Raw genomic sequence first — 12,510 nt, 5'->3', positions numbered from 1 at the left:
TACTTGTTTTCTATACTACCTATACTTTTAATTATAACAGTTAACATAACATAAGAAACAGAAAGATTATACAATATTAATAAAAGAAAATGTTATAAACACAGATTTAGTTACAGTTTCTAACCAGGATATTCTAAATATTATGTGTCGATATCATTTTTATAGAAATATTCAAACCGTAACCACAATTCTTCTGCAGAAACGTACGATCGGGACAAATTCGACGTCATGATGGTCTTACCTCAAATTTTTGACGTTGCCATGACGTATTTTAAAGGCATCGTTGAACGGTGATGATATAAAATGAATCATAACTTATTTTGTCAAAATAATTGTATTGTACTTCTCGTTATTCTGATTCATTAGTCAGTAATTTGGTACTCAATGTTTGAAGCATGCAAGGTTCATTAAAAATAGCTACAAACAAAATTAATTTCAAATTAGACCTATGTCGAACAAACAAAACAACACGAAAAAGTATTTATACAACGTGATGATAAACTTTGGAACAAAATTCATAACTTTTATACCGAGTGATTTAAAAAAAAAGAACGCCAAAACAGGTCGATTTTGTTCTCGGGACGGGCATCTTTTACGATGATTCAGTTGTATACAGGGTGACCCAGAAAAGCTAGATGGCCAATAAATTTGTTTTTTCTTATGGAACACCCTATATATTTGGTGGACAATTTGAAAATTTACGTTAAATTTTATTAATTATTTGCATTTGTTTCGTTTCCAAGTACAATTTCTTTTATGAAAAATGACTTTAAATAATTTTTTGAAATAAATGTAATTTTCTCGCAATATCTCGCTTGTTATTTGAGATAGACCCATCAAACCTCACATCACTGTATTCGTAAGAGAAAGCTTTATTCGAATATGAAAAAATATACAGGGTGTTCCGTAAGAAAAACAAATTGATCGTCCGTCCAGCTTTTCTGGGTCACCCTGTATACAACTGAATCATCTTAAAAGCTCACTCAGTATAAAAGTTATGAATTTTGTTCCAAACTTTATCATCACGCTGTAAATTTTTTACTTATAATAGTTTTCTTAATAGTTATCTTTTGAAGTTACGAACGCTAAGAAAATATTTTAAATTTCTAGCTTTCCCTCTCTTCCCACATCTTCCCATATTTATTAATAATTCAATTTACATATAATAAACAAAATCATCGGAGAAATGTTTAAACATACCTATAGAGAGAAAGTTACTACGTGACAGTCGTCAAATGACAAATAAATAAATAATTATAGAAAATTAACAGTGTAATAGTTATTTACGTAACAAGTGTGCGAAGTTACATTTTTTACTCAGGAAACAGAGATTTGAATCAGGAAACAGATTTCAGAGAAATTGGAGAAACAGAGGATTTCAAAAAATTTCACAATTTTGAGTTGTATCTTCGCAATGTAACATTCAATTTCTTGAAACTTGCTTTTACCTATTTTTCTAGATAGAAAGGCAAAATTATGAGAAATCAAATTTGAATAAAATTTGAGTATGCTAAAATTATTCGTATTAGTTATATAAGAAATTTTTTTTTTATTAATGGCATCAATATAGATATGATTGAAAAATGTATTTCCATGTTAAAAATAGTTTCATAAAAAAAAAAAAATTGAAAATATCGTTATTCAAAAAAGAATTTTGGGAACACTATAACATATTTTTGTATGAAATCGTCCTATTTATTTGCCTCCTTAAAATTTTATGAAGAATTACCTCGTGATAAAAAAATAATTACAAAAATTATAACTTGGCAGTGACGAAAATCAAAACAAATTTTGAATTACATATAAAAGAGACTTCAATTAGAATAAGAAAATTTATGGTATTCATAAAAAGAACATGTTTATGTACTACACTTTTTTGTAACACCCTGTATACACGTCGCTAATTTTAAAGTGCGCCGTGTTCAGCTCCAATTTTTTATCCGACAAAAGTAGAAGTATCAGAGAAAAAATCTCTAAATGGGCACACTGTTTAAACAATAATTAAGTTTTTCTATTATTATCTTTTGCGTAAAAGTCTGTAAAAAAATAGTGATCCTCATTGATCGTCACCAATATCAACTGTTTTAGTGGGATGAAGATCAACAATAAATTTAAAATTTGCGTTTTTTATATTCATTGTTGAACTTCATCCCTCGTAAAATACAGGATGTTCTACAAACCCTGTGACAAACATTGACAGAAGGTAGCTGGGTTAATTTTATACAATTTTTTCTTATATGAACATTAGGGGGGTGGCTCAAAAAATACGAATATTTTTTTTTCGTGTCTCTTATGAAAATATGTTAGTTTATCATGTTTTAAGAGCCCCCTCAAAAAATCAGCTCAAAAACAAAATTTTTAGAAGTCGAACAAGATTTTTTAAAATTTCCAAAATCGACAAAAATAGAATTTTTTTAAATTTTTTTTCTCGTTGAAAAAAATCTCGATTCTGAAAATTTTAAATCGATATTTTAATTTCTAAATGTCACTCATAATTATTTTAACTTTCAAAGTAGTGTACCTATGTTTTCAAGCGACCTCTAAAAAATAAATATAAACGAACTAATTTATTTTTATTGAATTTGATGAACAAAATAATAGAAAGTGCCTCATGAGTTATTTTTATTCTTTTGTTCATCAAATTCAATAAAAAAAATTATTAGTTCGTTGATATTTATTTTTAGAGGTCGCTCGAAAACATTTTAGGTAGGTACACTACTTTTAAAGTTAAAATAATTATGAGTGACCTTTAGAAATTAAAATATCGTTTTGAAATTTTCAGAATCGAGATTTTTTTCAACCTAAAAAAAAATTAAAAAAATCAATTTTGGCGATTTTGAAAATTTTTAAAAATCTTGAGCGATCTCTAAAAAGTTCTTTTTGAGCTGATTTTTTGAGGGGGTTCTTAAAACATGATAAACTAACATATTTTCACAAGAGACACGAAATAAAATTATTGTTTTTTTTGGCCACTCTAATGAACATAGGTCGATTCGTTTCTATTTAAAAGTTAGGTACAATCAAAGTAGACTGATAAATAAAAATGATAATTATTATTTGTGTTTAAAGTTTAAACATTAATTAATCTTTATTAAGACTACAAAAATTGTTCAAAATGTTCACCCTCGGCTCGAATGCAACTAAAGATTCCGTCACTCGATGGATGAGATTTGGATCATTTCTTATCGAGTTAGCTGCATCCTGAATTCCTTCAAGAAACTGTTGATGGGTAGAGATTTTAACATGGTACACAAGCTGCTTCATATATCCAAAGTCCAAAGAATTAAGATCTGGGGAACTTGGTGGCCATGCTATTAGACTTTGGTGGGAAATGATCATTTAGCCGAGCAGAGTTACTTGTCTCCCTCTATGTGGTGGTCCACCACGTGCTGATACCACATATTTTGAACAATATTAAGCCCTACGTCATCAATGAAATCAAAAAGGTTGTTTTCCAAGAAAGTTCTATACAGATTTGCGTTTTTGAACGATCATGTAAAACATGTATACGTATTGACCTTGAAATGACCTTGAAAGACACCAAGAAGGTCTAGCTTGAGGTCACCACTAATTGCAATTAAACAAAATAACTAAAGTGAACTTTGCACTATTTGCATCAACTGCGTCCTTCGGAGATATCCAGCCTTCAAATTTAAATAACCTTTGAATAACCTTCAAGGTCAACCCTGATTCATGACCTTAGAAAGGTTTTGGGCGTAAAATTTCCCGCTCTTTCGATTGCTGACGTCGAAAAAGGGGGTTTCCATTGAAAAATGGAGGTGACCCTGAAATAACCTTCAAAGTCATCGTCAAGGTCAAATCCAAGGTCACCATTGAATTCCTCGTCAAAAGTTACTACAAGAATGACCATAACATTTTTCAAAAATAATTTACCTGTGAAATTATTCAGGTATTTCCAAACTTTGGATACCCTGTATACAAAGACAATATCTGCAGACTATTCAGTTGTAAATAAATGCATTTTTTATTTAGCACTTTAACGCTAAGTGTCTAATGAATGAACAAAATGACACAAATAATAATGTTATTGTTATAGTAACCATAATTTTTATTTATCAGACTACTTTGATTGAAATACGAAATTATATTTTTTTTTATAACTTCTAAACAAAAACGAATATAAGAAAATATGGTTGAAATGAACCCATCTACCATCTATTAAAGTTTATCATAGGACTTGTAGAACACCCTGTATATTTTTTCTCACAGAGCTCCCATTCGTAAAAAGTGTTACTTAAGAAACTTATTTCGCTCTGGCGTGTAACAATCCACTACCTGGTGTTCCAGTCCGACCCTGGACGATACATTACCTTGCCAATCAACAACGGCAGTCGGAGGCATCTTCATGACATAGCTCGCAGCGTTTTTATTTCTCCGCATATCAAAATAACTGGATTTACCACGGCGAGACGCGGATGTACAAATAAAATCAAACGACCGGCTCTCGCTCAGTTATCGGCCAGCCAGTCAGTTAGTTAGTAGTGTCGTTCGCTGAATTCGCGAAGATACAGATAGACGCAAGTACGGGAGTGGCCAAATAAACAGTGAAACATGCAGTGCCCGGAGGATCCCGACGAGACGATGCTGATGAAAACTCTCATCAAGAGCAACCCTCGAGTGACGCACTACTATAGAGAACTCTTTAATAAAGTGAGTGAAATTCGAAAGTTTGGTGAAAATTTGGTAGACACCGTTTTGTAGTAAAACTGTCTTCTTTTGGTTGCTTTTGAAGAGCATGTACGATTTTTTCACTATTACACAAAGTTGCCGTTAGTTACGCAAATTGTATCTATTTAATAAACTGTCACAAATATTGTACTTTTTTACCGCGGTTTCCACCTTGTTTTCAAATGTCAATTTAGAAACGAATTGCATAAAGTTGTACAACCCCTTAATCAGCCGCTGTATCTTTTTCCGCAAATCTCGGATACTTACTAAGTTTTCTATTTCAATAGTTCGGATTAGAATGAAAGAAAAATCGCAGCGGTTTGAAGTCTTGTGGGTCTTTTTGAGATTCTTTGAAGTTAAAAAAAAACAAAAATATCCTTAGTATACTCATTATTCGTAAAGTTATCCCAAGTTTAGTAGAAATCCTTAAATAGGTACTCATTTTTTTAATCAGGTTTGTTGCATCGAAAAAAGTTGTTTTTAATCTAAAAACGGTAATAATGGCTCCTAGAGGATATTTTGAAGTTTTCAGAACACTGTTTAGATTTTCTGTATGATCATTAATTCCTGAATAATTGATAACATAGGCACACACAAAAAAAAAGAAAGTGTAAACCCAAGAGACGCACATATCATTTTTGAAGGAATTCGACCGCACACAATTCTTAGTCAAAATTCATGACTTGGCGACGGATTTTGGAGAAAAATGAAACCGAACGTACAGACCTGCAAATAATCCGATTTTTCTCAAGAATGCCTTTCTGTAGGCGATTTTCTCAAGGGACAATATTTTTTTTTTAAATAAAACGACCTTTTCAATGTCGCTGCCCGTTTTAAAAAAATACGACCACTGTAAAAGTTTTGACCGCTAAAAGGGAGAGGTAACCGGAGAAAACTATCACCCAGTATATCGATTTGATTAAAGCTTTAAGAAATAGTATGCCATAATAGTTCAAATAAATGTGCCAAATTTTAACGCGATCGGTAAGAGGGTTATGAAGTTATTAATTAAATTAAGTACCTAGTTTTATTTTTGACAACTTTGAAGGTCTGTAACTCAAAAACCAGAATGTTTTTATTTAACTTTTTTTCGTAGATCGTATTTATTTATCGTGAATATGCAGTCAACCGTTATGGGTGAAATTAGCGGACAGCCTGTATAAATCAAAACTGACTTTTTCCTAAATTTTGTCCAAAAATATCATTTTTCTATTATTCTGAGGCGCAGAAAAATTTACCCTTGACCTCTATATTTCTTAGAAAATCCAGTATTTGGGTGAAAACTGGCCAAAATACTACAAAAATTATATATTTGGACAAAATTTAGAAAAAAATCAGCATTGACCTATATTTGGGCGTTTTCACCCCAAAAATTTCATTTTTCTCCATGATATGTGGGTCTCTTGGGTTTGGACTTTTTCGTTATCAAAGCTAAAAAGGTCATATTTCCTTTGAACGACGATAACAACGAGAAATCATCTCAAATGGCCCAAAATAAAGAGGATGAATCAAATTAAGAGCTGACAATTAAGATTGCCAAAATAAATATTGAAGCCCGTGTACTATTTGAAAGGAAAGCAGAAACTTCGAATTTTTTTCTGCTGGTTTTCTTATAACATCTTAAAAGTGATTAGCGACAAAAATTATTGACTTTCAGATCCTGAAACAAGAAATTTCAAGCTTCAATTTGCTTTTTTTACTCTGCAACCATTTCGAAAATCACCTACAAGTAAGTATTTTTGCAATCCTCTAATTTTTGTGATTAGTTTATATGGGATATTACGCTCTAAAAAAAATTCTGAAATCATTTACTGGAGTGGAAATAAGCACAAATAAAATTAAGGGGTCGTTTTATATTTATGATTGCATTTGATTCAAATTATTTCGTGTACAAAATAAAACGGCGAATATAAGGAAGGCGTGGTATCAATAATAAGGGATTCCCACTAAAACTCGCATCAACAAGAACGTAGACTGAAATTTCCCGTAGTTTACAATGCGTAGACCCTTTTGAATTTATATCACATATTAGATGAGCATTTACATAAAATATACCACGTACACCAAAATATTACATCAATGCTGATATTGATGGTGGGTGGATCAGTTTATGTCTAAATAACAATGGAGTTATAATATTTTTAAAATAATGTCAGGTTGCCTTATAACCATTTTGAGACTCTGTAAGGAGATACAGGGTGTTAAAGTGGTTCTCCTGAACGGACAAAAAGTATGTCAACCAAACTTGACATGTATTCTAAGACGATAGATGGCTATAAGCTGTCACAATACTAGATTTTTTCATCAATCAGTGGTGAAGTTATAAGTACAACTACAAAGCGATATAAAGCAGCTTTCTTTGGATGAAAAATATGAAATGAAAAACAAAAATAATCTCAATCATGACTAAAATCACTTATTATTGGCAAAGAGCCCATCTCTTTTTTAAGAACCTCTATAGATAACATTTGTTAGAAACGGAGAAACAAAAGGTCTGCATTAGAAAATTGTATTTGATGTCTAGGATCGTGTTACAGTTACCCATATCCCCGCCACTGATTGTTCAAAAAAAAATTGGTATTGCAACATTTATTAACTCACAATGCATACCAAGTTTGATTGATATATCTTTGTACATATTGAAGAGACTGTAAAAAATAAGTTATCCACATAAAATCTGACTCGCCCTGTAATTGGATGTTATAAATTACAAGACGTTGAAATACGTTGAAATTATATGTAAATATTTATAATTTCTTCTTACATAATTGCTATTGTATTAAGTTTCTCAAGGATATGTACGAGACATTTGAGTTTGAAATATGAAGAAAGGTCCAAGAATAAAAATTGTAGGAGTCTTTAAATTATGTGTTAGTCATATTGCAAAAACAATTGAGCAACGCATTCCAGAGGTCTTGATTTAGCTATGTTTTTCTCACGAAACTCCCTGTATGTCAATTCATTCAATTAAAACAATTACAGTTTAATACGTCTATCTCTTATAATATGAGAGTTATGGGCAAAGCATTCCATAATCATAATGTCTTAGAAAGAGATTATCATCAATTACTTGGTCACTAACTATGTCTTTGTCTAATATGTGCTTATGGCTATTGCTTCTTTACCATTAAATTTACCTGCAAAACAGATAGCTATAATAGATTTCTATTAGTTACAGTATGTAGGCAGTGGCTCTCTTTCGTATTTATCACATCTTGTTTTTGAGGTACACACCGATAACTTTTTAACGAGCCTCATTTTACTCATTTTGGTAAACGTTATAGTTATTGATGAAATATGTTTATTACGAGCATTTTCGAAGAAAATTAAGCATAATATCGAGTGAATTCTATATCGAAACCAATAATAGCTCATAATGAACATGCTTTTGCATCCTAATAAAAGTCAAACTCTAGAATTAGAGATACCGAGCGTTGAAGATAATGATGGTGAAGACATGGAAGTTGACAATAAAATAGAATATGTTAAATACTTAGAATATGTATATACCTAAAAAATAATACGTGTTAGAAAAAGAATAAATACATACAGGGTGGGCCATTAGAGTGAGAAAATAAAATAACTTCCTTGTTATTCATAATACACAAAAAAAGTTTATTTAAAAGTTGTACATGATCAAAACACCTAAAGGACAAAATCAAATTGAAACACATAGGGCAATGAGTAAAAACGGTACACGCCAAATATTACATTTGTTTAATGGAACACCCTGTATATATTTAAATATATGGATTTCTGAGAAAATTCTATATGTGGCAATATAAACAGTTTTTCATTTTATTACGGGGTTGCTAAGTTATGTAGAAAATTCTTCGAATTTTGGAAAAAATCTTACCTCGGAAAATTTGTATTAACTTTCAACTACTAACACTTGGAGCAAAAATATTTGACAGAGTTATAGGCAAATGTTTAGTAAAGACTCCTATATTAGCTAATATCGATATTTTAAGAAAATTCAAACTCGATTATCTAAAATTTTTCAAATGGAATACCTTGTATTTTATTGTTCTATTTTATTCACATATTAGTCCACTTCAACTTCTTTATTAAGTATGTTCTACACTTAAAGTTAGTTTTTAAGATATAGCAACATTTCTGGAAAAACCTAATTTTTATTATTTTCGGTCGCACGAAATGGCTTTGGAAAAAACTGTCACATTGTGTCAACTTGTCAGTTCATAATTTATCATTCCATTTTGAGTTAATTTTATTAGTTAATATTTATTTGTGGTATTCTATAAAATAATAAAAATTAAGTATATTCAGAAATGTTGCTATATCTTAAAAATAACAATTTTAGATATAGAACATGCTTAATAAAAGTTGAAGTAAACCGATATGTGATTAAAATAGAACAATAAAATACAGGATGTTCCATTTGAAAAATTTTAGAAAATCAGGTTTAAACTTTCTAAAAATGATCGCATTATAAAAAATGCCCTGTATGAAATGTAGATATTAGCTAATATAGGAGCCTTTGTCTAACATTTGTCTATAACTCTCTCTAATTATTTTGTTCCAAGTGTTAGTAGTTGAAAGTTAATACAACTTCTTCGAGGTCATGTTTTTTCCAAAAATTCGAAGAATTTTCTACATAACTTGGCAACCCCGCACTAAAATGATAAACTGTTTATATTGCCATATATAGAATTTTCTCGGAAATCCATGTTTAAAAATATACAGGGTTTTCCAAAAAATGTAATATTTCTGTCTTACTCAGTTTCTACGAACTAACACTTTGTCTTGCTTCACCATAACACAAATGTTTCAGCATAATGCAAATTTCGATTCAGCATAAATTAAAACGATATCCATCAACTTCGAGTTGCTACACGCAAGCCATTTTTGACACTAACTACTAAAAAACTTGTAAATACTATCGCAACGACCATTGTAAAATCGAATTTCAGTATTCGGAGTCGCTGAGGCCACGTGGCTCTCCATGCGTATTGCAAATGACGCTAGAGACTACAGCTGTCCAGCTATGTAATGGTTGAAAGTACTACAATTTTAATAATTTTTTACTATGAAACTAAGGATATTACAAATTTTTTTTTACGATATTGACTCCATTTCGCATCTACTCGCAATTTTTTTTTTTGATAAGTTGTGATTCACCCTGTAGATTCTTATTAAGTGATAAATATAAATAAATAAACTGGAAAATGTGGAGAGGGTACTTCACTTTTTTCAAATTTGTAACGCAGTGTAATGTATAAAATTAATAATAATTTAAAAAGTTCGGTTATTTTCTGATCAGACCTCATATTTCAATTATTTTTTAAACACAACTATTGAAACATTTAAAAAAAATTCTATAGCTTTTATTCTTACATTTTTATTTATTTCGGTTCATCCAAATTAATTTTCTTAAAAAAAATAATTACCAACGCCTCCGATTAATTTTTATTATGTGGATAAATCTATATACAAAATATAAAGTCTATATCTCCAATCCTTTTCAGTAACATAAGACAGGTATTATTGTTTTTGTTTACTATATGAAGGTTTCTTATAATTTAATATACGAGTAAAATCAGTTACATCCTGTATCTAATTAGAATTGATGAAGAAATTACCATTAAATGCGATACGTAAATAAACATATTAACACATTCAAAGTTCACCCACATTAGCAACAAATATCAAAATTTCTGACAAAATCCGTCTAAAATCCGAAAAGAAAATCCAAATTGACAAATTGTAGCCTTTTCATTGTATCTAACATTCACTCATACAAAAATATTCACATTTACCGCTATAGTAACTCATGTAGACATTCATTCATTATATAATGTTTTGATACAATGATTTCACTCGTTTCCGAGAAATAATATGTGAGGGGAATTTGTAGTCTCGGATTTATAAGTTCTGTATGCGTTTCTTTCAAGCGACGGCGCTCCCATTTGTGGTAATTCGCGTAAGAGATAGTGGGCTAAAACAAGTATATGAAATTCCCAAAGTGCTCATATACGCACATTTGTTTTCCCCGGTGCTAAAAAAAATCGGAAATGTACAAGACGCCTCAAAAGTGCATCAAATCGTTCGCAATGAAATTTATAGCAAGGTTTATTTTAAATTGACACATATTCAGATCCATTTATAATACCATATAGTACAGGGTTAGTCGCTACAATCTGACAACTTATTGTGCGTTTATTACTGACTACAAAAATGTTTTGAATATGAAAGTTCTAGCTTTTTGTTACGAATTTTTATAATACAGTATTAGAAAAAACAATTGAATAATGGAAATCACTAAATTAAAGAAAATATATTTTTTAATGTAACACCCTATATATTAGTGCATACTTAGCTTCGTTAAATTTTTCTCTTTTCAAAAATATATAATATGTTACTGTTTGATTCAGGACTTTCGACATATTTCAATTTAAAACTATTTTTGAAAAAAACAGAAGGGAAATTTATGTCTGAAGAATCACAGTGGCTGTGGACGAGGCACGCGGAACAAACAAATGACTGACAGAAGTTTATTTATCATCAGTAATTTATTTCCTATAACAAGCTATATTAGCAAAAAAATAATGTTTAGTGAGAACGAAAAATTTGAAGTTATCCGTTTATTTTATGTTAATAATAAAAATCATTCTTAACTTTAACAAGTCTTAACTTTAACAGAATTTTAATACCTAATTAATAAAAACCAACTAAAACACAAATGGTCACAGATGCTCAATGTGACCGCCATTATTATTGATGCAGTTCGTATAACCCTCATTAATTTTCAGAACTGCATTTAGTATGAAATTAATTAAATTCACTTAGATTTTGTTCGTTTTACGGTTACTGATGACGTTATCTCTTCTACTGATTATTCTAAGGTTACAGTAGCAAATATTATCATAATGATGTATGACAAAGAAAATGAGCCCCTTTGTGTTGTGATAGTAGAATTCAATTGCATAATACAACTTTTTATTTTAATTTATAATTATTTAAAATATAATTTCATGATAATTTTCTTGGTAAATTGGTTTAAATTTTTTGGTAAATTTTATAGTAGTCGTTATTTGTTACTTGTCGTAGCTCCATCACTGGTATACAGGGTGTTCTATAAACTCTATGACAAACTTTGGTAAATAGGTTAATTTCAAAAATTTTTCTTACATGAACATAGGTCCGATTCGTTTTTGTTACATGCATTTTCAAAAATATAATTTCATACTTCAATCAAAGTAGCATGATAAAAAAAAATAATGGTGTCTGTAACAACAATTATTATTTGTGGTTAAAGTTTAGACAATAGTTAATCTTTATTAACCAAATTAATAAATCTTAAGACTATAAAAATTGTTCAAAATGTCCACCCTCGGCTCGATTGCAAACCTCATTTCGGCGAACTAAAGATTCCGTCAATCGATGGATGAGATTTGGATCATTTCTTATCTGGTTAGCTGCATTCTGAATTCTAAAGTCTATATTTTTTGTTCATTTTGAAATAAAGTATTTATTACGAAAAAATATACGTCCGACAAAAACAACACCGCAAATTAATAAAAAATTGATAAAATATTTAAAATACTTAATAATATAATAATAATAATATCTCTATTCCTCATTCTAACTACGAGAATTAGCCCAGAAGTCGGAGACTTGTGCGGGAGAGGAGGCGGCAGTGCAGGAATAAGGGAAACCTGGAAAACCTCATTAATTAGGGGGGTGGTCAAATGCCAACCGGTGTCAATCTCTCACATTGACCCAAGCCAACATTCTTCCACCCTACCATACCTGCACAGAGGGTGCCAATCCTCCGTACAAGCATAGCTAATCTACGGTCTA

The 12,510-nt window shown here is 30.4% G+C and overlaps 1 protein-coding gene across 1 annotated transcript in view; it reads left to right on the top strand.

Moving 5' to 3' along the window:
• Positions 1 to 4,439: 4,439 nt before the first annotated feature.
• Positions 4,440 to 12,510, top strand: part of LOC108905516 (rhomboid-related protein 3-like) — a 16,141-nt gene continuing 8,070 nt past the window's right edge. The window contains exon 1 of the mRNA XM_018708400.1: positions 4,440 to 4,671. Coding sequence (XP_018563916.1) covers positions 4,573 to 4,671 — 99 coding nt within the window. The 5' untranslated portion in view covers positions 4,440 to 4,572. The remainder of the gene's footprint in view (positions 4,672 to 12,510) is intronic.

The sequence above is a fragment of the Anoplophora glabripennis genome, unplaced genomic scaffold (assembly GCF_000390285.2).
Source record: "Anoplophora glabripennis isolate ALB-LARVAE unplaced genomic scaffold, Agla_2.0 scaffold53, whole genome shotgun sequence".
NCBI lineage: Eukaryota > Metazoa > Arthropoda > Insecta > Coleoptera > Cerambycidae > Anoplophora > Anoplophora glabripennis.
Note: the sequence above shows the minus strand (reverse complement) of the source record. Positions and strands in the feature narration are given on the sequence as shown.